The 26,495-nt window shown below is 38.2% G+C and overlaps 1 protein-coding gene across 2 annotated transcripts; it reads left to right on the top strand.

The window, feature by feature from the left end:
* The first annotated feature begins 1,106 nt into the window (after nucleotides 1-1,106).
* Tmem106b (transmembrane protein 106B) lies at nucleotides 1,107-26,249 on the top strand. 2 transcript variants are annotated; one of them, XM_013121155.3, is made up of 9 exons: nucleotides 1,107-1,227; nucleotides 1,559-1,644; nucleotides 3,204-3,425; nucleotides 6,343-6,406; nucleotides 10,350-10,509; nucleotides 18,572-18,712; nucleotides 18,949-18,998; nucleotides 19,896-19,949; nucleotides 20,758-26,249. In XM_013121155.3, the coding sequence occupies exons 3-9, from the start codon at nucleotides 3,206-3,208 to the stop codon at nucleotides 20,894-20,896; spliced, it is 828 nt and encodes a 275-aa protein (XP_012976609.1). In that variant the 5' UTR covers nucleotides 1,107-1,227; nucleotides 1,559-1,644; nucleotides 3,204-3,205; the 3' UTR covers nucleotides 20,897-26,249. The 2 variants fall into 2 exon arrangements, with proteins under 2 accessions (XP_012976609.1, XP_012976610.1); XM_013121156.3 differs by lacking the exon at nucleotides 1,107-1,227 and adding an exon at nucleotides 1,247-1,396.
* Nucleotides 26,250-26,495: the final 246 nt, after the last annotated feature.

Here is a 26,495-nt window from a genome sequence, read left to right as displayed (position 1 = left end):
ATTTCATTAAGTTTTTATAGTTACAGAAGATGATCATAAATTAAGCTACTTTTAAATACAAGTAAAGCAGTTAAGAAAGGCAGGCAATTTGGGAGCTCCTTACCCAGCCGGGTTGCTGACTTTTTCCAGCAGATAAGCAATAATTGCATCACAATTAATGGATGCTTAAGGCTTTTCCTCCTTTCTAGTCATAACTCTGCTAATTTTCTACGAATCTCACCAAAACCCCACTTAGAGGGAAACTGCTTAACCCCTTGAGCAAGCCAGCTGATTCTGGTTTCAATTTATCAGGTTATAATCCCATCCAGACATCTTTTGAGACCCTTTGTATTTCTCGATTATCAAAAAGGAAGAAAAATCCCCAGCCTTTGAAGATTAACTCTCGAGAACCACCAAAACGATACATGTCCACAGTAGCCTCAACTCACTGTGAGTTAAGACTGGGCAGTGGGTGGGTGAGTAGGGGGTGGGGGCCTTCAGGACACTCTAACTACTTACCTGTTAATGCGCATTGGGAGAGACACCCTATTGCATGCACGGAATAATAATGTGAGCTTCAAGTACAAAGTCAAAACCAGATCAAAGAAAGACTTGGGGCGGGGGGGGGGGGGGAAGCTTTCTCTCAGTGGCGGGAATTCTGAACGAAAACTCAACAAGACAATGCGTGCACCTGGTTGCCAGAGATGTGCACCAACCAGCTCATCCCAACCCCAGGGAGGAAGTTTTGTGGCTGCCCCTCTCAGCACCGTGACAAGGCCCGCGGAAATGTGCGACGGTGCAGCGTTTCCCCTTCGCAAAAGGAATCGGCCTGATGGAGGGGGAAAAGGAAACCGATCGTTCGTAAGCCAAGCACGATTAGTACTGTTTCTAAACTTTCCAATCTGGAGAACCTTTAGGTGACAAAACCCGGGCGAGCCGGCGCACGTGACGGCACACGTGACCGCTTCCCTTGGGAGGGGGGGTGCAGGCATGAGAAAGGGCGCATGCGCAGTGCCGGTCCCGGAGCCCAACCCCTCCTTCCAGGGGCGAACTGCGCAGGCGCACGCGCCGGCTTCCGCGGCGCGGCGCTCAGCTGATGCGGTTGTGGTCCTGCCCCTCTCCCGCCCTGCTCGGCCGCTCCCAGGCCGGCGCTCCGCCCCGCACCGGGATCGGGGACGCCGTGACCCGTCCTGCGGCCCGCCCGCCCGCCCCGGAGCATCCCGTGACCGCGCAGCGCTCCGCGTGCGGGTGAGCGACCCGGACCCTGGGGGCCCGAGCGGTGAGGGAGGCCGCGGCGAGCCGGCTGCGGGGCTGTCCCCGCGGGCCCTGGCCTCCCGCCTGGCTCGCCTGGGGCGACGCCAGGGCCCTGGATCTGAGCGGCCCAGTGGCTCTGGGGTTGTCACGTTCCAGTTGCAAGGTGCCAAGGACGTTGGTGTCTTCCGGCGGGGGGGGGTTTGCTTGTGTCGCCTTTTGAAAGGCGCTAATTCCCTTCCCTCCCCAACCCTCCAGAGCCGACCCCGCTTCTGGTGACACATCTCAGTTGGTTGCAATGCTGTGTTTATCTTTTCCCGGTTTCCAGACCCTGTTGAGTTCACAAGACCGCGGTATAAACATTGAGGCCAGGGAGGAGGAGAAGGGGATCTTGCACTCCTTTTATAACCTCAAGTAAGTCTCCAAAATAACAGTGGTTACACCTGTCTGAACCTTCAAGAAAAGCTAGACACGAAGCCTAGGATTCAAGAAACTGGTTAATCTGCTGCCTGCCCAGACCTGAGCAGAGTTTGTCAAGGTTGTTGTGCATCTGGAGAAGACACCTGGCCTAGACCAGAGCCACTTGGCAATCTTCAGCCTCTTGCCTTAAGAGCAGCCCTCGGTGGGACACAGTCTTCACCCTGTTGCCTAAAAGAGTTACAAGGGTGTACCCCATGCCCTCTACAGAGGCCAGCTGATCCCAAAGCACCCCTGCTTAGCTTCCAAGGTCACAGTGTGTGGGCACAGTGATGATTAAAATTCATCCCTGTGCACCTGTGGCTGGTGAGTGTTGGTTAGGCTCTTATTTGCTGTCATTGAGTCATGTTAAGATACTGCTTGTTTGGAAGTCACAGTCATTAATATAGTGTGTACATAGAACTTTCAAAACCATTTTTATTAATCTCTTTACCCTTTTACTCTTATGTACTACTCAAGTTTTTTAATTTAATATTTCTGTATACTGTGAGGGAATTCAACAGTGTACAAATTTTGAAAAGCAAAGCTTCCTTCCTGTGGGGTGACATTATTTGGCGTTGGTTTTATTTGTTAAATAAAATAATTTAAAAGTAATATCTAATGATTGCATAGTGATACTTAGAAACTGATAAATGAGGTATGATTAACCACAGAAAGAAAGGAATTGCACCACTTAAAATTTTGTTTTCCATTTCTGTTAATATTTTCTCAAAATACAAGCATGTCGTATTTTCATGTTCCTTTCCCTCATGAAATCTTAGGCTTTATTGTGTTATATGACCTATCTGGAGCGCTTATTTCCATGTGGCTGCTGGTACTAACTATTCTCACTTAGATTATAAGCTTCTGTTATTTAAACTGTCACCCTAAAAATTTGACGTTAACTTACTAAATTGTGCTACATTGTCTGGAAAATTATGTTTAATATTTTTGAATATTTGCTTCCTAATTTTAACTGCCAGACTGTTACAGAAACATATTCATGGCTTTAAAAACTTGTCATTCAGAGGTTTTCTTCTTGTTGTATATTTACTGCTGTGGCTTGAAGTAAGACATCTAAGTTTGGAACTTAAAGCAGTTTGAATTTTGAATGAGTGAAATGCCACTTTGAAATTAGCTGGAGTATGCATATCAGTTGTAGTGAGCCAACAATCAGTTTCACCTTTAGTGCCAGCTGGTTTCTAGTTAAAACATGTTTTTGTTTTTGTTTTTTTGTAAAATCTTAGAGCTTATATGTCTTCTGAGAGCACTAAGAAGGCCTCAAGTGTCTACACGGTAAACTTTTGCCAAATGCTACCATTTTGGCCTTATTTCATTTCATAGTGTTTTGTAAGAAAAGCACTTCTGAGTCCTAGCAAATGGTTCCCTGGTGTCACATTATTTTGATTGAATACAATTTTAATCCTACAAGTAATTTACACTTACCTAATCCTGTAAATATCCCAGGAGATTATTTTGCTCCTGGAATTTACTGTCAGGTTTTTCTTTTTCATTAGGCATGGGAAAGTCTCTTTCTCATTTACCTTTGCATTCAAATAAAGAAGATGGTTATGATGGGGTCACATCGACAGACAACATGAGGACTGGACTCGTTAACAACGAAGTGCATAATGAAGATGGAAGGAATGGAGATGTCTCTCAGTTTCCGTATGTGGAATTTACCGGAAGAGATAGTGTCACTTGTCCCACTTGCCAAGGAACAGGAAGAATTCCTAGGGGTATGTTTTACTCCATAGATAGTCCTCTTAAAGAAGCTTTCCAAACATTTGCACAAGAGATATAAAGCCTGTAGTTTTAAGCAGTTCTATCCCCAACAATTCAAAATTAAAACTCACCAATTTTGTTTAGTCAGAAGGACACAAAAGCAAACAGTAACGTTCATAAAGTAGTTGATAGACGTGACTTCAGCACACCTAGTATTTTTCATGCTTGTCTGCTATAATAGTCAATGTGCACTGTTGTTTCCACTGAGGATGTAAGTCCCTTTTGACATCATTAGAAGCCATATCACATTCATTTTGCCATATTGGATATTACTAGTTAATATCCAAATATCCAATATGGCAGTAACTCATTTTCTAAAGAATAAGTTGCTTGTGTCGCAGTTAGGTATTAAAGGAAATGCATGATGTATGAAGAAGAGTCAAGTAAGGGGGGAAAACGTGAGCTTGTGATTTGTCATGGGGAAGAGAAAAGGAAATAGTCCTCTCCCTCCTCTTTGGAGGGTACTTGAATTGCATTGATAGAAAGGACAAATAATAAAGTGTGTTGTGGTTTCTTCTCTCCATGGTAAAAGTTAATAGGGACCCTGAAGAGACCTAAAGAAGGACAAAGTAACTGAATGAGGAAATCCAGAGTCTCAGAAAAGTGCCTTGCTTTAAGTGGGGCTTGTTGCATAGGCTACTGAATGGTGCTTTTATCCTTCGGGAGACAGTAGCTGCTTAAGAATAAAAGAAGTATTGTAGTTGAAGAAATTCATACACCAGTGTAGTAGGGTAGGAATACTATTTCTGTCTATCTAGGCATGCTTTTGACACATGGCCAAGTAGGCTCTGGGTAGCCTGGGTGTGGATTATGTAAAGTAGATAATCAAGGATCACCCCAAAGTTTTTTTTTTTCCTCTATCCAACAACTTAAAGAATGACATAGCTTTTTACCACAATAGGCATAAGAACAGTTTGAGTTTGCATGCCAGAAGTAAGATAAGGAGCTCGGTTGCAGACATGTTTGGGGAAGATGGGTTTAATATCAAAGTGAGGTTTTAATATAGGCAGTTAATTATGAGGGTCTGAAATTGAAGAGCATGTCTTAGCTGGTATCATCAAAATATGATGCTTCAAGTGGAATTTGAGGGGAACACTCTTCTTAGCAATTTAGATAGAAGGAAAAGGAAGCAACTGTGGCATGAAGTCTGGGGCAATGTAGCATTTGATGTCAGTAGAAAGAGAAAGAGCGGGGGGGGGGGGGGAAATCTTTGGTGTCCTAGAAGATAACTAGAGAAATTGTGCTGAGGAGGAAAGAGGGAGCCACGGTTAGCACTGATGACAGATGAAGCTGTGTGGTGACTGAGGCCTGTCCATTGGTGTTGAGATGTGGAGGCCACTGAGGATTTTTTTTTAAAGAGTAGTTTGGAGAGTTGTAACAGCATGTATAGACAGTGTCATAGTAAAATCAATTTTTTTCTTGAATTAATATACACGAAAAAGTGTGGTGCATTAATGTAGCATCTTATATAAAGAAATAGGTTTTGTGAGTTTTGCTCTAGGAGGAGGAGAGCTGGTAGCTGGGAGGTTGTAATGTCAGGAGAGTGATCCCTTTTAAGATTGAATGAATGCTAGATGTATGCATGCTGATAAAAGTGATGCATAGAGGGCATACAGGTAACACAGGAGATGGGACAGTTAATGGAGCAATGCCCCTGCGTAGGAACAGAGAGATAATACCTACTGTGCAGAGAGTGGCCCTGTAGAGGGTACATGGAGCTTCTAAAGAAGGGACATAGAAACAGGTAGGAGGGTAGATATTGTTAAATCAAACTCTTGATGCAGATGAGTCTGTGAAGTAAAGGGCTTATTTAGCTGTTCGAGATATTAACCAAAGGTAAAAGCTTGTCCTATGACAAATTCTCTAAGTCACAAGCAGCATGGCCAAATAGTACTTGGAAAAGTGTCCACTGGACCTAAGAGACCAAGGTAATCTACAATGAAATTCTGGGAGAAAAACTAGAAATTATTTCCTTGAGCTCACTTTGGGTCTAGAAAAGATTCCAGGATAACAGAGAAGCCCATGGAGAGCAGGAGGATGTAGAAAGAGATTTTCCTGCCTGGTTGGTTGGTTCTAAAAGCAGAATGCAGTGTGGTCTGATGGCTTCCTCTTCAACATACAGGAAAGGAGTGTAAAACACTTGTTCCTTTTCTTTATTTGATGCTATGAGTTAAATGAACTTAACTCTTTTTCTTCTGTTTTCTATCCTGTAACTTAATTTCGGACATTTGAGAAGTCTTAGCAAGGTACAGGAAAAGAGTTAGGGACACTCTTTTCCTGTACCACATTATGGACCAAGAATGAGGATAAAGAAGCAATGATGAGAGTTTGAAGAGAGATGGGTTTTGAAATTGGGGTTTTAGAGAGTGTGAAGTAAGGAAATACGGTGTAATTGTCTCCTTGGGGATCACTTGAAACCACTGATTGCAAATGAGAACAGTGAGCCCTTAAAGTTTGAGATTTAGAATAGCAGTTTGGTTGAGCCATGGAGTGATTGAGGATGCAGGAAAAGGGCAGCAGCAATGTGTTTCTTCTACTCTCCATCAAGTTGCTCTGAGTAGAAAACAGTGGAGTTGAAAGATGCTAGGGTAAGTTCAGATCTCCTGAAAGCCAAGACTTGTCGGTTTTGTTTTGCTTTGAGTTTTGTTTTTTTATCCAGTAGCCCTCATTATTTGTTCTACTTTTGATTAATTAGACATTATGAAAAAACATAGTATCTTCTCTATAACTCAACTTTTGAAGATATAAATAACAGTGTACTAAAGAAATAAGGAGAGAATTCTAGTCTTTTGAAACCACATTTTCCTAGAACACCACTGTATTTTTAATTATTGATGTTAATGAATTTTTAATTACATCTTTCAACTTTAGGGCAAGAAAACCAGCTGGTGGCATTGATCCCCTATAGTGATCAACGGTTACGGCCAAGAAGAACGTAAGTGATTATAAGATTTCTGCTTTTGTTGCTGTTTGTATATTTTTACTTTCAAACTGCATATAAGTAGTTACTCTAGTTAAGACATTTAAGAAGAAAACACTATCTAGTTTTTAAGTTATACCATCTTATGCCTTGTCTTTCAACCAAAACAATTACTGCTTGAGGTGAGAATTTGAAAATTTCATGGTACCAGTATCTTCAGAAATCTGTTTGTTCAAAGAATTTTAAAATAGTGGCAGTAACATGCACATGTACACAGGCCATTTTCATCAGGCATAGGAGGTTCTATTTTCTCACTAACTACAGAATGATGCCCAAAGCATGATGACCACAGACACCTGAGCATACTTAGCAGAAGTGAGGGCATCTAAAGAGAAGCCAGGGGAGTCTCTAATGAATCTAAGACTCCTGATGTAGAAAACAAAGGTCTCTCTCTAAAGAAGATGCCTACACTCAGCACTCCTGGCAAGTATTTTTGAGAATAACTTATACAGTGTTCTGAGCAGAAATTGCAGAAAACCCACAGTGGCCTAGAGAAGGTCAAAAGGGGTTGAGTACTCATGTGGGCCAAGCCAACCTTAGCCCATCCCAGTATGCAGTATAGAACATGAAGAACAGTAACTCAAAATAATGTTGAAAACTGAAACATACACACACACAGATGGAAACTTAAGTATATGCAAAATTTAAACTATAGAAGGTATGACAGTAGTTTAAGACATTGAAAAGTTCAGAAATGCAATAACTGGTAGAAGGATATGAAATGAGAACCAACAGACCCATTAAAATATGTAAAAAATTACTTTTTCTATAAAATTGGAAGTACACAGTACAAATGTGATACCCTGGAAAATGTGAGAGAAATGGAATAAACAAGACACATGTAAACATACAGACCCTGTTAGTATTCTATTGTTTTGAAGAGATACCATGACCATGGTAACTCTTATGAAAGTAAACATTTAATTGGGATTTGTTTACAGTTTGAGATGCTTAGTTCATTATCATCATAACAGGGAACATGGCAGCAAACAGGCAAGTGTGGTGTTAGAGAAGTAGCTGACAGTTCTACATCAAACTGCACAGATAGCAGGAAGAGAGAGATGCTGGCCCAGGCTTGAGCTTTTGAAACCTCAAAGCCTACCCCTAGAGATACACTTCTCCAACAAGGTCACACCTGCTCCAAGGCCACACCTCCTAATCCTTCTCAGTAGCGCCACACTCCCTGTTGATTAAGCATTAAAATATTTGAGTGTATGGGGGCCTTCTTACTTAAACCTCCATACATACTGTCAATTGTCGTGAAGAGACACCGTGACCACAGAAACTCTTCTAAAAGAAAAATATTTAATCGGGGTAACTTACATTCTCAGAAGCTTAGTCCATTATCATCATGGTGCAACATGGTAGCCTGCAGACAGACATGATGCTGGAGAAAGAGCTGCTGAAATTCCTACAGCTTGACCTGCAGTCAACAGGAAGTAATCTGAAATACTGTGTGTAGCTTGAGCATATATGAGATATTAAAGCCATCTCTACTGTGATAACAAGGCTACACCTACTGCAGCAAAGCCACACCTCATAATAGTGCTGCTACCTATGAGTATGGGAGCCACTTACAAACTACCATACATACATAATAAAAATCTGAGAACAATAACAGAAAATAAGGAAAACAAGGTGTATTTAATTGCAGTCACACAGAAGCACATAAGAGGTCTGAGATTAATTACTGAAGATTTACTTGAGGTACACATGACTAGAATAAAAGAAGGCTTTATTGTGTGTATCAGAAAGAGACACCCTCACCCTGAAAGTCATGAACTTTGGAGGTTTAAAGAAGAAGAAAAGGCCTTTGGACATTGGAGCAAGAGACTCAGTTAATGAGTAAAGGACAGACAATTATATTGGCTCACTACTACTTGGCCTCAAAGCATCAAATAAGCTATTGAACAAAATATTTAGCAGTCATGGAATTAATATCAACCAAGCCATATGTAAACCAATGTGGCCTTTTATTTTAAAATTCATAGAGAGGTGAAAAAAGTTGGGCCAAATATATAATCTCAAAGTGGAAAGCCTTTTCAATACCTATGATTTAGAATCCACTCATAATGAAAAAACACAATTGACTTAGTATAGATAAACTTCCACAGGTTGAAAACAAAATCTTAATTGAAATCAAAAGACAAATGATAAGTCGAGAAATAGTGTCTGCAAATCATATCATGCAGAGGACTGATCCCCTTCTGTACAGAACATCCAAGTTTGAAAAGAAAAAAGCCAGCTACACAAAGGGGGATAAAAATAGAGGCTTTAGAAAGTACTCCATAAAAAAAGAAATATAACTGACCTTTAGATGAAGGAAAATATACTTCATCTTGTTCCTTAAAGAAATGCAAATTCAGTCTACACAGAGACATCATTTCCTTCAGATTGTCAGAAGCCCAGAACTCTGTCAGCTTGCTTTGTTGGCACCACTGAGTGAACACAAGCATTCTCGTGTCTTGCCAGTTGAATAAGCATTTTGTATTTTCTAGCAAAACTATATAAGCCATCAGTCTTTGGTGCAGAAATTCCACTTTTCAAAAATTTATACTGAGAATAGTTGTCAAATATGATAAAAGCAGCCAGGCATGATGACACCCACCTATAATTCCAGTACCAGGAAGTAGAAGCAGGAAGATCTTAAGTTCAAGGCCATCCTCAGCTATATACCAAGTTCAAGCTCTCTCTGGGTTGTGTCTCTTTGAGTTACGTAAGACCCTGTCTCAAATAACACGAAGCAAATAAGTGTGTGAGTGTGTGTGTGTGTGTGTGTATGTGTGTGTGTGTATACGAGTAATTAAAAATAAAACAACTTAAAGTATAGGAAATCCAAAAATGGTAAGATGTTTGATGACAATGACTTTTTAAATTCTTTTTGTGCTTAAAATGTTTTGTGCCTATGGGAATATTACAGGTATGACAAATATGAGTTTGTTTATTGGTTACTTGGAGATCATTGTTAGTAAGATTGAAAAACTTCCACAGCAAATGAGTGGGAATTGGCTGATTGACTGGTTTGTTTCACTTAGCAACATGAACTCTGTGGTAGCAGTTCCGTGAAATTTTGTTCATTTGCTTTCTTTCTTTTTAATAGGCCATTTTCCTTTCTTTTTTTTAAGGAATCAAAAGTACCTAGAAAATCATTGGGAAGTTATATTCTAATGTGTATGCAGTTAACTTGATTGAAGTATAGGAAGTTTGGGGGAGAAGGGAGTGGGCCAAACAGTAGGTCACAAGGAAGGTGACTCAGAAGGAAATTGGCCCTTAGTAGAGCCCTGCATGTTGAAGTGCCCAGGAAATCTGAAACCATAGTTTTGAGTATAACCTTGAAGGAAAAAGAAAAGACATTTGACTTATCTGTTTTCTGTTATACATGCGTACTCTTTGCACTGAGGTAAACAAACAGAGTAACATCTCATTGCCCAGTTGATGAGTGTAAACAGTATTTTAGAACTGAGGACATGAATACTTTGGGAGAAAAAGGACTGATGATAATGAGGAGAGGGAGCTGTGTGTTTGTGTCAGGAAATAAGACTCTCCAGTTCAAATCCTGCTTCCGTGAATCCAGATGGACGCCTGGATTCTGGATTGTAAAGGGCCCTAAACTTGATTCTAATGTAAAGTCTGGATTGAAAATCATTTCAGTAAATATTTCATTATAAGGCTGAAATAATCAGTTTTCAAAAATGACAGTTCATCTTCTAAAGAGATTATTTTAACTCTTGGTAATACCAACCTTAGCTAATAGTTTTAGAGTCATTTGGTCAAATTAAATATGTGTTCTTGCTTCTATGATATGTGGCAGAAGAATTCAAATGGAAATAACTTCCTTACATGTTGCTCTATGTAATTTTAGATGGCATGTATGTAAGCACTCTCTTTTTCTTTTCAGAAAGCTGTATGTGATGGCATCTGTGTCTGTCTGCCTGCTCCTGTCTGGATTGGCTGTGTTTTTCCTTTTCCCTCGATCTATTGATGTGAAGTACATTGGCGTAAAATCAGCCTATGTCAGTTATGATTTTCAAAAGCGAACCATATATTTAAATATCACGGTAAGTGCACACTCTTCCCAAAGGCCTCAACTCCATTCTTTGTGTTGTACAACCACGCATATACTCTGAGAATGCTTGCTGCTGACCCCTTGCTGCAATATTTTCCATGAATATGATTTGGTGTTTTATTAATTTTATTTCTTTCATATCCCAATAGCAGCCTCCATACATTCCTCTAGTTAATATCCACTTATGAGTGAGTACTTACCATGTTTGTCTTTCGTGGTCTGGGTTACCACACTCAGGACTTTTTCGAGTCCCATCCATTTACCTTCAAATTTCCTGATATTATTTTTTTAACAGCTTAGTAATTCTCCAACTTGTAAATATACCAGATTTTCTTATCCATTCTTTGATTGATGAGCATCTAGGTTGTTTTCAGTTTCTGGCTATTAGAAATAAAGCCACTATGCACATAATTGAGCAAGTGTACTTATGGTATGATTGACCCAGAGTTGTATCTCTGGGTTGAGAGAGTGATTTCCAGTTTTCTGAGAAACCACCATATTGATTTCAAAAGTGGGTGTACAATTTGCATTCCCACCAGCAATGGAGGTGTGTTCCCCTTGCTCCACATCCTCTCTAGCATAAGCTGTCATTTTTGTTTTTAATCTTAACAAGTCTGATAGGTATAAGATGGAATCTCAGAGTCATTTTGATTTGTATTTCCCTGCTAGCTAAGAATGATGAACATTTCTTTAAGTGTTCCTCTGCCTTTGACATTCTTTTGTTGAGAGTTCTCTGTTTAGATCAATACACCACGTTTTAATTGGATTATTTGTCTTTTGATATCTAGTTTCTTGAGTTCTTTATATATTTTAGAGAACAGCCCTCCATCAGATGTGGTGTTGGTAAAGATCTTCTCACATTCTGTAGGCTCCCTTTTTGTCCTATTGACAGTGTCTTTTTCCTTGTAAGAGCTTTTCAGTTACATGAGGTCCTGCTTATTAATTGTTAATCTTAGTCTCTGTGCTACTGGTGTTCTGTTCAAGAAGTTGACTCCTGTGCCAATGTCTTCAAAGCTGTTCCCCACTTTTTCTTCTATCAGGTTCAGTGTAACTGGATTTATGTTGAGGTCTTTGATCTACTTTGTCTTGAATTTTGAGCAGAGTGATAGATGAGTTTATATGTATTCTTCTACATTCTGATATCCAGTTATGCCAACAGCATTTATTGAAGATGCTTTCCTTCCTCCGTTGTATAGTTTTGGCTTCTTTGTAACAAGTCAAGTGTTCATAGGTGTGTAGATTTATGTCTGAATCTTTGATTCCATTCTTTGATCCACCTGTCTGTCTTTATGCCAATACCATGCTGCCTTTTATTACTATTGTTCTGTAGTAGGGCTTAAGATCAGGGATCTAGCAGTTCTTTTATTGTACAGGATAATTTTAGCCATCCTGAGTTTTTTGTTTTTCCATATGAAGTTGAGTATTGTTCTTTCAAGGTCTGTAAAGAATTATGTTGGGATTTTAATGAGGTTTGCATTTAATCTTTTTAATTCTTTATGGAGGCACTTAACTGCTATGAACTTTCCTCTTACCACTGCTTTCATTGTGTCCTATAAGTTTGATTTTGTTGTGTGTTCAATTTCGTTGAATTCTAGGAAGTCTTCAGTTTCTTTTTTTCTTCCTTGATGCAGTTAGTTGAGAGTTACTCCGTTTCTATGAATTTGTAGGCTTTCTGTAAGTTTGTCAAACTCCAACTTTAATCCAAGCTGATCTGATAAGGTACAGGTGTTGTTAGAATGCTTTTGTATCAGTTCAGATTTTCTTTGTGACACAGTATGTGGTCAACTTTGGAGAAGCTTTTGTGAGGTGCTAAGAAGAAAGAATATTCTTTGGTGTTTGGGTGAAACATTCCGTTGGTATCTGTTTGGTTCATTTGTATCATAATATCTGTTAGTTCTGGTATTTCTCTGTTTAGTTTCTTTCTAGATAACCTGTTCTTTGGTGAGAGTGGCCTATTGAAGTCTCGCACAATTAATGTGTGGGGTTCAATATGTGATTTTAGCTTTAGTAGTGTTTCTTTTGTAAATGTGGGTGCCCTTATATTTGGGGCATAGATACTCAGAATTGAGGCATCAATTGGTGGGTTTTTCTTTTGATATATATGAAATGCGCTTCTTCATCTCTTTGGATTAATTCTAAAGTCTATTTTCTTAGATATTAGGATTGCTTTACCAACTTGCTTCTTTGGTCCATCTGATTGGGAAATCTTTTTCCCTGAGGTAATGTCTTTCTTTCATGTTGAGGGCATCAGAAGGGCATCAAAAGGATAGATCTGGTTTTCATTTACATTCTGATAACCTGTGTATTTTTATTAGCAAATTGACTCCATTGATACTGAGAGATAGTGATGACCAGTAATTGTTAATTCCTGTTAATTTTTTGTTGCTGGTGGCTGGTAGTGGTGGTGGTGGTGGTGGTGTGTGTGTGTGTGTGTGTGTGTGTGTGTGTGTGTGTGTATTGGTGTGGCATTATCTGTTGCCCATGTTTTCATGGCTGTAGCTAACTTCTTTGGGTTGGATTTTTCCTTCCAGTACCTTCTGTAGAGCTAGGTTTGTGGCTAGATATTGATAAAATTTGACTTTGTCATGAAATATCTTGTTTTCTCCATCTATGGTGATTGAAAGTTTGGCTGGGTATAGTAGTCTGGGCTGGCATCCGTGGTTTCTTACAGTCTGCAAGTGATCTTTCCAGGCTCTTGGCTTTTAGAGTCTCCATTGAGAAGTAATGTATAAAGAAGAGAATTCTGATTGGTCTGCCTTTTTCTCATACAGCTTTTAATATTCTTTCTTTTTTCTGGTTTAGTTTTGAATATTATGTGGTGAGAGGACTTTTTTCCTGATCCCATCTACTTTGTGTTCTGTATGGCTTCTTCTATTTCCATACGTATGTCCTTATTTAAGTTGAGAGATATTTCTTTTATGATTTTGTTGAATACATTTTCTGGGCCTTTGTGCAGGGATTCTTCCCCTATTCCTGTTAGTCTTATGTTTGGTATTTTCATAGTGTCACAGATTTCCTAGATGTTTTGTGTTAGGAATGTTTTAGGTTTTACATTTTCTTTGACCAATGAATCTATGTCCTCTATCTTCAATGCCTAAGACCCTTCCATCTCTTGTATTCTGTTTGTGATGCTTGTTTCTGAAGTTCCTGATCCATTACCCAGGTTTTCCATTTCCAGAATTCCTTCAGTATGTGTGCACGCGCGCGTGTGTGTGTGTGTGTGTGTGTGTGTGTGTGTGTGTGTCTGTCTGTCTGTCTGTCTGTCTGTCTGTCTGTGACTGTGTCTGTTTACTGCTTCTATTTCCATTTTCAGGTCTTGAACAGTTTTATTTGTTTATGTCAACCATTTGTTATTTTCTTGGTTTTTATTGTCATTCTTTAAGAGATTTATTGGTTTTCTCCAATTTTTGGTTGTCTTTTCCTCCATTTCTTTAAAGGAAATTTTTATTTTCTCTTTAAGGACCTCAATCTTCATAAAGTTATTTTTAAGGTCGTTTATTTGTGCTTCAGCTGCATTGCAATGTTCAGGCCTTGCTGTCATAGGATAGCTGGGTTCTGGTGGTGAAATATTGCCCTTTCTGTTAATGACTGTCTTCTTACACTGACTGGCATTTAGGTTTCTGGAGTTCGGGTGATTATAGGGTTAGATGTTGATTCCAGTGTTTGTCTTGGATAGGTGTCTTGTTCGTTGGTTTCTGTTTCTTCTAAGTTCTTCTGGTCTAAGGGGTCAAGGGTTCTGGTGATTGATGAGTCTTCAGGTCCAGTAGGGTGTCTCTGTTGGGGTTTGGAGTGCCTTGGGTCCCTTGATCTGGTAATGTTCCTGGTTCTCTAGATCTGACCTGGCCTCCATTGTAGTTGCTGAGGCTGTTCTTTCAGATGTTGTAGACTGTGTCTGAATCTATGGAGTCTGTTAGAGTTATATTCTGCCTTCTGTGTCCTGGGTCCATTCTAACTGATGTGGTCTTTGCCTCAGTGGTGGAAGCCAGCTGTGATTGGTGTTGGGGGCCCAGCAGCTGTAGGGCCAGGGACAAGCTAGGATGGCATTGGCCTGGGGAAGGTCTTGGTAGGCAGAATGCAGCTGCAGAGGTAGTTAAGGTCTACTTTGAGACTGGCCACTCACCCATTCTGACTGGTGTCGAATTTGCTTTGTTGATCCTACTACCATTTTTGGTTCTGTCAATAATGTTAAGTAATTATCTCATAGCATTGAATATATTGAGAATCATTTAACATTTGAAGTTATTTTCTGGCAAAAAAAAAATAGTCAATTTACTTTTCAACATTTGACTCCAGGTATTTCTTACCAAGGTGTTAACAGTTGATTCAATAGATGTTATGAATACAGTATTTTTGCTTTCTAACCATTTTATGAAACAAAAATTCTGCCACCTTTAATAAACCTTTATTTAATTCTGCTTAAATATGAAGTTGATGACCTGATTGTTTTAAGTTAGAACATGTGAAAATGACCTATGGATTTACCACAAATGTGATTTTGAAAACTGATTATACAGTCACCAACTTTAAAAACTTCACAGAAGATCTTGTGTCTACATTTACACATTAGAATTTGGCTAAGAAGAGCATGGTTGATCACTGCATTGAAACGGACCTGTGCCATCACAGATGTTTATGGCTTTAAGCCCAGGGTATGCTGTGATCTGTTTGAAAGAATTCTCATTAGTGTTTCATTTCATTTTAAATACAAGTGTATTTAAATGAGAGTATCTTACTGTATTTTAAATAATTATACAGGATTCTCACAATTTTAGATATCTCCTCATAATAAAATAAAGGAATATTGAACTAGGTTAGAAATAGAATTTCTATTGAGTTGAGCATTAGGCTTCATTCTTGCCCCTTCAAATAAGGCTTGTGCATTCATGCTTGTGATTGGTAGTATTGACTGTCTGTCACCTTGACAGAAACTAGAAACATCTAGTAGACAAGCTTCTGGGTACCACTGTGAGGGACTGTTGTATTAGGTTAAGGTGGAGATACCCTCCCTAAGTGTGGGCAGTCCCATTTTATGGGCTGAGGTCTTGGACTGAACCCATAGGAAAAAGCAAGCTAAGCAGCAGTACTCATTATTCTATGGTTACTAAGAATGTGCAGTGTGACTGGCTTCCTCAAGCATCTCCATCATCCTTCTATGATAGACTATGTCCTCTCAAATAGAAGCTGGAACAAGCTATTCTTTCTTAAGTTGCTTTTTGTTGGTCATAGCAATTTATAAAATAACTAATATTTCCATTTATAATAACTAAGAATGTATGGGGATGCCCTGGACAAAACAAAAACAAGCAGTGTGTTCTCTCTTCCAATGTAGAGGATTTCTCTTCAGCATCAAGTAGCAATTCTGCAGAAGACCCAGCTGAGTGCCCTGTGAATTCATTCACTTCTGACACTTGGCCAACTTTTGGTAGACTTCAGACTTCAGGGTTAGAGATTCAGTGCCAACAGCCTACTCTCTGCTTCAGATGCCAGTTTCAGGCTCAGACCTCCGAAACTTCTGGTAGACTCATGTGGGAGTCTCATAACCTGCCTTTTAGGTTTGGTTAGTTTGTCTGAAGAGCTCATAGAACTCAAGGGAGAAATATACTTGCATTTATTGATTCATTGGAAGAGGTATTTTAAGGGCTACAGGTCCAAAGATGAGTGAAAAGATAGAGTAAAGGGCAGAGCAGTGGCTTCTGTCCCCATGGATTTGGGGTGTGTCATACTCCCAACACATGTTTTGCCTATGTAGAGATGGCTGTGCCCTTTTTCACCTTTTATGAAGCCTTAGCTGCATCACCATTGTTGTGCCAGGTTTGTGGAATCCCAGAGACTAACCCAAGGTTTCTTTTAACTGTTCAAGCTGGCCAGTTTGGATCTATCCCTATGGCGGGGAAATGAGATCCCAACCAGCCAAATAGAGAAGCTTTTAAAGGGGCATACCGTAAGGTTGAAGCCCAAATTTCAGGTTTTCCCATGATTACTTAAGGTCATACAAAGTACAGAGTCAAGCAGTAACTATATTTTACACAAGATCCATTTGAGTGAGATAAGACAGGGCATGGACTTGCAGGGTTATGGGGCCATAAGGTCTGTCAGTTATCCCCTGGGCCAGAGGATCTTTGCAACTAGCTGGGGACCTTTATGACCAGCAATTAGCAGAGGAATGTTAACTGGAGTGGTGGACAGTTACCTCCCCTTTTCTGAGAGCAGGGGCTCAGGTGCCAGATAAGGCACTCCTGATTTAAGGAGTTAAACCATTAGAAGTTCCCTTTTTCTATATAGGTTTGGGACCCAAGTTTTTAAACTTTTATTAATTTTAATTTTTGGTCCCTCAAGCATGATTGAAGGATAGGCAACTGCAGTTGGACAAAATAACATATTCTAATGTAAATGAACTGGGAGTTGTCAGTCAGGAGCAGTGGCTGAAAAGCCATATGTATCAATCAATGTGTATCCTAATACCAAATACCAGTCCCTGGCACTGCACTAAGGAAACACTTAAATCTTTGTTACCAGACACTTGAAAACTCCTGTAACATACATACTGATTTTGACTCTACTGAGGAAGAATTAATTCTCAACAATATATACATCCATTTGCTAACAAAGTATATACATCAGCCTACATATAGACCTTTAATCATCAACAGACAATCTCACATGTTCATATATGAAAGATACACATGTGTGCTGGAGATCTGCTTCCATAGGAGGGTTCAGGTTCCCAAGAGGATATGTGGAGTTGTTTTTGTTTTGCTGTTGTTGTTTTGGAGGGGGTGGGGGAAGGATATGGACATGGATCTAATGGTAAATCAGAATGGCTGTCATCAGCATTTAATTGAAAAAAAAAAAGACTGTACTTTTTATTGTGCCTGGAATTAAATGATACTAAAAGGGCATGTAAACTGGGTGTGGCTTGAAATCAGAGACAGTAGGGCCAGTCATGTTGGTGAAAGGGCCACAAATTCCTCTTGCTAGATAAGAAAGACTGCCTTACTAAGCAAAGACCTGACTTTCCTTAAGCCCTGAGGGAATGGAGACCCTTATCCAAATTCCTGACCTTGTGAAAGGACTTCTGGGAAGCAGACACTATACTACAGTTTCTTAGTCTTACTGTATGGGCCTGTTCCCCTCACAGGCTCCCAAAAAGGAAAGTCCTGCTGTCTTTTTTTATACCAGACCATTCTGATTTCTCTATACACTTTTTCTCTACATTTTGATCTGGTATAAATTTACAAGCATGTAAATTTAAAATGCCATTTTCATGTAAACAGGCTGATAATGCCACTCATTTGGTAGTGTGTTTGCCTATTATGCGCAAAGGTCTAATTTAGTCCCTTGGGCCACACAAAACCAGACTTGGTGGTGCCTGTCTCTGATGGGAGCACTGATAGGAGGAGAAACTCAAGGTCATCCTTAGCTACCTAGTAAGTTCAAAGTTTACAGGACTGCTTGAGATCCTATCTGAAAACATTTGTTTTCCCTTTCAAAACTGGGGGGGGGGGTGTTGTTTGTTGTTTTTTTTTTTAAAAACTGTGTAGTTGGTAGAGGCATATGTGTGTGTGCATTATATATGTACACATATATATAAAATACATAAACATTTAAATGAAATTTTATAATTAAGTTTAGTCCCACTTTTGCTAAAACTATGATATATATATATATGTATATATATATATATTGATTTATTGAGACAGGGTTTCTCTGTGGCTTTGGAGGCTAGTCTTGAACTCACAGAGATCCACCTGCCTCTGCCTCCCGAGTGCTGGGATTAAAGGCATGCGCCACCAACGCCCGGCAAAATGTATTTTTTTAATATTTACTTTTCCATATTTTTATGTAATATACTTTCTGGGTCTGGTTTGCACAGTTTTGAATTTAGTGTTATGCACATAGACCTCTGTAAAATGTTCTTTGACATTTTTGTTAATATTTTTCTATTCCTAATATATGTGGCATAGTTTTGCCTAAAGTCATTTGATTTATAATTTTCAGTTCACATTTGAGGCCATATTCAAAGATAATGTATGTTTTCTGCTTTTTTTTTACAGAACACACTAAATATAACAAACAATAACTATTATTCGGTTGAAGTTGAAAACATCACTGCTCAAGTTCAGTTTTCAAAAACAGTTATTGGAAAGGCACGCTTAAACAACATAACTAACATTGGCCCACTGGATATGAAGCAGGTAAGCCTCAGTCAGGGACAGTCTGAGTGAACTAAATGGTTCTTCACACTGTGTGTTGTAAAATGGAATGAGGTGGGAATGTCCACAAAGACTTGGACATGTGTCCCTTAAGAGTATAAACTAAGTCATCAAAGAAAAGATTTCTAGCTTGAAAAGTTTTGATTGATTATGTTTAGTGTTTGGATCCTATCCTCTGTTGATATGTTTCCTTGCTGTTTTGTTGTTTTTGCCTTCAGATTGATTATACGGTACCCACAGTTATTGCTGAAGAAATGAGTTACATGTAGTAAGTGCTGATTTTAGTAACATTACCCTGTGTTTTCTTAATTTGTATAACTTTATCAATTAAAATGAGCATATGTTTCACTGTATACTCTGTTCTCTGGGCATGCTTTTCTTCTTTGCACTCTACAGTGTAGATAACATGTCTTCATGTGTACTTATAGCCACAAAAGTCTTTATTTTCAGGATTATATGTATGTATCACTTGTTTTTAGTTACCATTTAGTTACAGTATATTCATTCAGTATAGGAGTACTGAAATTTCTATTACATAATAATAATACTCTCTTAGGACTTAATAGTTCTTATGACTTTGTAATTTTGTGTGTGTGTGTGTGTGTGTGTGTGTGTGAGTGAGTGTGTGAGTGTGTGTGTCCTACATGTGTGAGAATAAGCACACCCATGCATGTATTTTTGGAGGCCAGGGTTGAAGTTGAGTGTTTTCCATTATCAGTCTACCTTTTTCTTAAGACAGGGTCTGTGTCTAAAAACCTAGAACTCATTCGTTTGGTAATGCTGGCTGGCCAGCAAGCCCCTAATAGCCTGTCCCCAACCTCTAGTACTGGGCTTACAAGTGCATCCTGCTATGCCTGACTTCCCGCCTGAGTGCTTGATATTGAAACTCATGCTTACACAGCAGGCATTTTACCCATAAGCCATCTTCCCAGAACTTCTTGTGTATTCTTAATAGTGTCTTGTTAGGCACAGTTAAATGGGCCCATATTCCCAGCTATTGAAGAGGATGAGATGGAGGAGATTATTGAAGTCAACCTATACAACATATGGAGATTCCATCTCAAAGGGAAAAAAAAAAATCAGTATTCAGTGTCTGCTAGGTTTAACAGAAGTTTTGGTTAATGATGTAATAACATTGTTCTTCCTATTTTAATTTCTTTTACAGTGACTTCTGTACACTGATTTCCATCAAAGTGCACAACATAGTACTTATGATGCAGTAAGTATGGCCATGTTTGCAAAACTAGCTCTTGATAAGATATGAGTTTATAAAGTCTTATAGGTTATGCATCCTCATGAAAGCTGCCTTAGAGGGCCTTCAGTCTTACAAGAGTACCTTGTGAAATGGAAATGTTTTCTCACTTAGCTAGCTAGAGTATGGTTGCTCAGAGACACAGTTAAGAGCTGCCAGGCATTGTAGGAGCTCAGGATAATGACAGGGTTAGCACACAGGTTGAGGCAACAGCTGTTCCTTTCTGCTTGGTAAGTAAACTTACAGCAACAAGGAGGAATAATGCTTTGGGTTAATAAATTGTGTGTTAATTATGTATATACAACATATTTTAGTCAGTGACTGACATTTAATTTTCCATTTTCCTATGATGAGGGAAGAATATGATTCTATTTAAGCATGTTATAAACTATTTTAAGTCAAAATAACTTTTAATTATACTTATAAAACATTGTATAAATGTTTTGTATATTTATAAAGAAATATAAATACATGTTTTATATGTTTATATATACATGTTACTTAAGCAGGTTATTGGGTAGGGTTTGCTCAATTATCATTTTTGGATCTGCTGAAGAAATGTTCCCTAAGACTCCCATGCCTATAATATTGTCATCAGTAATACCAAATCCAAATGATCAATAACTGATAATTGTATTTCACAATAAGTAATTTTACGACATTAGTTAACTTATGAAATATAAATTCATATTGGCTTGATTTTAGTTTCAAATAATCCTCTTGAGGTAATTTTTACATATAACTTGAATATTCTTTCAATTTGTTTCATTTTTAGAGTAACTGTAACAACAACATACTTTGGACACTCTGAGCAAATATCTCAGGAGAGGTACCAGTACGTCGATTGTGGAAGGAACACGACTTACCAGTTGGCCCAGTCTGAGTATCTAAATGTGCTTCAGCCACAACAGTAAAATTGGAGGAGGTGTGATAGAGCGGGTGACACACCTGAGACACGTTCAGAACTGTCAGTGAGGAGGTACTGCCCAGGACACCCTGAAATGAGCATGTCTAAACTTTACACCAGGACACTCTTGTTCTGTGTCGATGACTGCTCGTACCAAGAGCCTTTCCTCAACCGTGAGATAACTGATTGGCTATCTTCTTTGTTCCCAAGATGAAAAACTGAGACTTTCTCTAATACAATAAATAATTATATAAAAGTCATAGACTTAATCTATAGTTCTATTGATAATAGTTCAGTCATGAACGTAATTTGAAAAGTAACCTCTGAAAATTTTTATATGAAATTATTGAAAATCCATTACTCATGGAGGACTTTTAAAAACTAACCTGTTTTATAAACTCTCATTCTTATATGATGGCAGTCTTTCGACTATATGATAAAGTAACTATTAGCTAAGTGTTTTTAGCCTTTAATTTGTTGAAATTCTACTCAGTTGCATGTTTTTGTCTTATTTTTAGCTAATGGTTCATAATATTTACCAAAATTCTGTTCTATACTTTGTAAGAACCTCTCAATATGTGCTTCATGTATAGTTTTGTGAACTTTCTGTGTGACTATTAAACATATTCCCTTTGTGTACAATATTGTAAATAAAGTGCATGGCCTTTATACAGCTTTGATAAATGTCAAATGAAGTGGTAGTGATTAAGAAGGAAAGCAAGTTGTTAAACAAAATAAAGTAGGAAAATGAAATTCAGAAAAATATAAAGTATCAGTAGATTCCAACTACTTGTTGGATGTGGCATAAAATAGATATACAATAAAACATTTTGATGCTTTACCTTATGTTGCTTTTCATATTAAGAATTATATAGATATTTTCATAATGATTAGGTATCTTCAATGTTATGAATGATTTATGGAAGGAAATTATTTTTTACTAGAAATTATTCTAGAAATCATTTCATTTAACACTGGTGGCTACATCAAAATAAACCTGTAGTTTGCTTTTAAAATTTTAATCATTATATATCCTACTGATTTGATGCTTCTGCAGTTAAGTATTCCCTTTTTACTTTAATTTCATCTAACATTGTTTTCAAGTATGATGGATGTGCTCACCTGATGACTTATATTTTCAGTGTTATTTTCCATAGGGTGTTTTTTCTTTTTCACTCAGAAAATTCTAGGGCCCCTTTAAAATACATAACACTAATCATAGGAGCTAAGTATGATACCAGGTTAATTTCCTTTTTTTTTTTTTAATTTTTAACTCATGACAGAAATTGGGTTTTCCTTTTCCCATACCCAAGTGCCCACCTTAGTTGTGTGTGTAGCCTATTTATCAGTCTGGTTCTCAAGTATAAAATATAAATTCTTGTGGTTTAATCCTGTTCCTTATGCACACTATATCTTCCCTTAGCTTTCATACCATATTCTCCATGTGAGCGAACACAGCAAACATCCATTTCTTTTGTATCTTGCTTTCCTCGGGTGTTACGAGGTCAGCTGTCCTCCCTGTCATGCCCAGGCCATCCTTCACAGTCATTCATTATCTAGTCACAGTAGTCTTTGTAGCAAGGTTTCTTTTCCTGTGCTTGCTGGTGACCCCCTCACCCCACATTCATTCTCCTTCGGCCTGCAACTGTCTAGTTGTGTTCACACTTTCCAAGTTAAACTCACTCCATTACCTCTATTTCCTCATTCTGACACAACCAATGTCTGTGAGTCATCTGGTTTTCCATGTGTCTAGAAGTTTAATCCTATCACTTCAGAATCACGGGTATCTTTAGTTAGGCCTCCAAGTCTGTGTCTCTTCTTGACCAGTAACTGTGTAGTTTCATGTTTACTCAGTTTACTTTTGTTTCTTGGTGACTTTCTATGTATAAAAACAAAATGTAAAGAAATCTTTTTATGATTTCCCTTGTGCATTGTCCTTATCCTTCATGCCTAATTACATGGTGTACACAATCATCATTAATTCCTTTCTCCAAAGTCAACTTTTACATATGCCTCATATAACCACCTTCTGTGTTGCTTTTTACTGTGTGCATTTTACTGTGGGATGGTACTGTGGCAGTGAGGAAATTTGTTTTCACCTTCTAGAATGCATGTGTAAGGCCTGAAGAGGCAGGACTGTGGTGCAGCCATTGGAAGCTGCTTTGCCCCCAGTGACTCAGGTTCAGAAACTTTTAACTCTTTAAAATTTGATCACATATAGACATGTAGGTTTAATGTCTAACTTTGATGATGTTTGAGCCATAAAAAAACAAAAACAAAAAACTTGAAATTTAAACCCAAGTAAAAGATAAAAGACAGAGAGATGCAGAGTACCTATGAGGAGTCAAGGAGATTGAAATAACTACTGGGTAAGCCAGGTGGTAACAAGCTGAAAGTTAAAACGGAAACAAAAAAAAAAAAAAAAACAAAAACAAAAAACAAACGTATCTTGGAAAAGCGAAACAGTATCCATAAAAACATTTGCAAGTGTCAGTGGTACTTTTAGCTTTTGTTAGGCCACTGCTGAGTCTGGCTTCTGGCATGGAGAAAGGGTAGGTATTGATATATTTTTATGAATACTTTCATAGCTTAGCTGTGCACTTGATGAAGACATTATAGTGTTGCTCCATGCTCTCAGAAGTGAATTCTGTCCTACCCTAGTCCAACAGTGTTCCAGCCTCTGGGGGGATATTGTGTGCAACACACTGGCTGTTACTCTTCTGCCTGCTTTTCTTAGGTGATTTCTCACCAGTGTGAGAAATTTAAATTTAAAATTGCAGACCAGCAAATACCTTCATTGCGGCCAGAACTAGGTTCTCTGTCTCTCATGTTTGTGTCCTTTCATTTAACACCCATCAGAAAGCCATGGTAAAATCGGCTTCATGCAATCCAAAATTAGAAGTGGTCAGTATAATGGTTCAGTGGATAAGGATGATCGCCACCAAGCCTGATGATTTGAGTTCAGTTTCTGCGTATCACAGCAGCAGGAGAGAACTGACTCCTGCAAATTGTGTACATACACACACAGAAAGAGAGACGGACAGACAGAAATGCATGTAAAAAATAGAATCAAAGTTCTTGAAGTTAGGGCTGGAGAGATGGCTAAGAGGTTAAGAGCACTGGCTGCTCTTCCAGAGGACCTGAGTTCAAGTCCCAGCAACCACATGGTGGCTCACAACCATCTAAAATGAGATCTGGTGCCCTCTTCTGGCCTGGAGGCATACATGCAAATAAGAATACTGTATACATAATAAATAAATAAATCTTTAAAAAAAAAGTTCTTGAAGTTAATACTGAGGGGCTAAGGTTTTGGTGACTTTGAATTGCTATCTGAAATATTTCTAAAGTTAATTGAACAATGTAGAATACTATAGAGCCAACCTTACCTGGAACTTAATTTTTGTGTTTATGTTTAATACTCTTCAATAATTCTAATAAAAATAAAACTGACATTTTCAGTGTGAATTATTTATAAGTAAGATTATTACATTTGAAATACAGTATGAAAATATTAGACATGAGATAAACTCCTTGAAATTGCTTGAAAGACTATCTTGACTGAGGTGACATTTAATACACCGTAACTTTCTTTTGTGCTCAGTTTTCTTTTGATTCCTGTTTACTTGGCCTTAATGAAGTACTTACTTTCTGATAAAAGAAAAGTTACAAGAATAAAATATAACTTGCACTTAGGAAATGGCAGTGTTGTGTAAAAGGGGATAGGAGGTGACATCAAAGCATGATTAACATCTTAAGAGCCTTGAAACTTGGCCCTAATGAGTCCTCTTTGGTTCCTAGCCTTATTGTGATGTAATATTGGACTTTATGGTGGCAGGTGTGTTGCTGAGTCTTTGCTATTCTGTTTGTGTTTTAAAGGAAAGGGTTTAAGTAAACAGGTATTTATACAGTGCTTCTTATTTTAGAAGATTGTTCATATACCTTAAAAATATGAAGAGCTTTAGGGTTTCAAATAACGTTTTCTCTCTTTGATAAGTAATGTGAGCTAAACTTAAAGTTGCTGATGTATAATCAGGAGGTAAACCAGGGGATAGTTTGAGATCACTAAAGTGCAGCAGGTGCTTGGATCAGAGTACATCTTAGAGGGGACAGCTGGATTGCCTCTCACTTGTGAAATTGGGTTTTAAATGAGGTACTTAAGTTTTTAAAGGAAAAATACTACATATCAGAAATAGTTGGATAAGACTCATTACTCAAAATTTTATTTTTCAATTAAAATAAATACATTTGTGATATTCTTGAATCAAAAATTTGAATTCTATATCTGAGATCTATTTACACAGCAATATGCATTCGCAGTTCCTAATTGGAACTACATTGTGTGTCTTTAGCTTCCTTAGATAACAGGTTTCACGGAGGAGTTTTGAACCTCATCTTTAATTGAGATAAAACCAACAGTGATGTGGTTACTATGGGAACGAAAATGGAATTTCCGTGTTTTAAAATGCAATTCCGCTTTAGTTCTTTTTGCACATTTAACACAGAGGCCAAGTTGAAGAACATAGCGTGGTTGGTGTTCGACCCTGAAAGCACTGCATAGATAACTTAGCAAAATGAGCTTTTCATAGTTGAGTCTAACTATTCTAGAAGGGAGTTGTTGCCTTCTGTTTAATTACATTAATTGAAATGTGTTTAAGAGAAATGTTTTCAGGATATTTTGTATGCTGTAAAACACAAAAGAATAGTATTGTGCCAATGGCCAAAGGTAATATTACTACCATGTAGATGATGAAAGTTCAAATTGACCAATTCACCCAGAATTTTAGAAACTAGAAGTCTGGGGAGATACCGCATCGGCTGTATTGGGTAGTTTTAAAGTGCTGTACATTCTCTTCATCTTGTAATTGTCCAGGATGAGGAGCAACGATGCCAGGCTGTACCAGATGCAGAATTTTATTGCACAGAGGCTGGCTTCAGACATGAAGCATTAGCCAGTCATATCTGTGTGGTTTATCTTGTAATTTCCTTTAGAACTAAACTAAGAAGGTTTGGGGAAATGATTTGGAATGTCCACTGATTACATACATGACAGTATTACTAGATTCTAACAGTCAATTCAAATTGTGGAATAGAGAATGTAAAATATCTTCTGTATACTTACTCTTTTAGTGGCCTCCATCATGGTACATCTATTAAATTTACTATTTGTACAGTTCTTAATTATAGTTGTGATTGCTGTTCATGTAGGGAAACGTGGTGGTGATCGGAAAAAAAAGAATAGACATGACACCCCCAATGCTATTTTTTAAATTCACTTGTAACTGTTACTCTTATACTTGTGTATGAAAAAATAAAATTTGTAAAAACATTTTAGCATGAAAAATAAAATTTGTATCAAGAAATTCTTTGGCTTATGCTCTTGAAATTTTGGGTGTATAGATACTTTAGTCCCATGAGCTCTGTAGAGTCTGAGCTTGGGCCTCATCTTTGCCTTCTCTCTTTTTGGTCCACGCTAGTTTCCATTTTGTCCTCAAGGTCTACTCATTCAATATCTCTGGAGTCATATGTGTGGAATCTCTATTGCACTATTTCCTATTTATTTTTTTACAGGAAAAATAAAAGCCTAGGTTCTTCCTCTGGTGCTGAAA

The sequence above is a fragment of the Mesocricetus auratus genome, unplaced genomic scaffold, assembly GCF_017639785.1.
Source record: "Mesocricetus auratus isolate SY011 unplaced genomic scaffold, BCM_Maur_2.0 Super-Scaffold_100019, whole genome shotgun sequence".
NCBI classification, from domain to species: Eukaryota; Metazoa; Chordata; class Mammalia; order Rodentia; family Cricetidae; genus Mesocricetus; species Mesocricetus auratus.
This window is presented reverse-complemented; position numbering and strand designations above follow the sequence as displayed.

Coding starts and splice junctions, on each gene's coding strand:
- Tmem106b (XM_013121155.3), top strand. CDS start 3,206: ATGGGAAAGTCTCTTTCTCATTTACCTTTGCATTCAAATAAAGAAGAT. Junction 10,510..18,571: donor CCATATATTTAAATATCACG/GTAAGTGCACAC, acceptor TTTTTTTTACAG/AACACACTAAATATAACAAA. Junction 18,713..18,948: donor GCCCACTGGATATGAAGCAG/GTAAGCCTCAGT, acceptor TTTTGCCTTCAG/ATTGATTATACGGTACCCAC.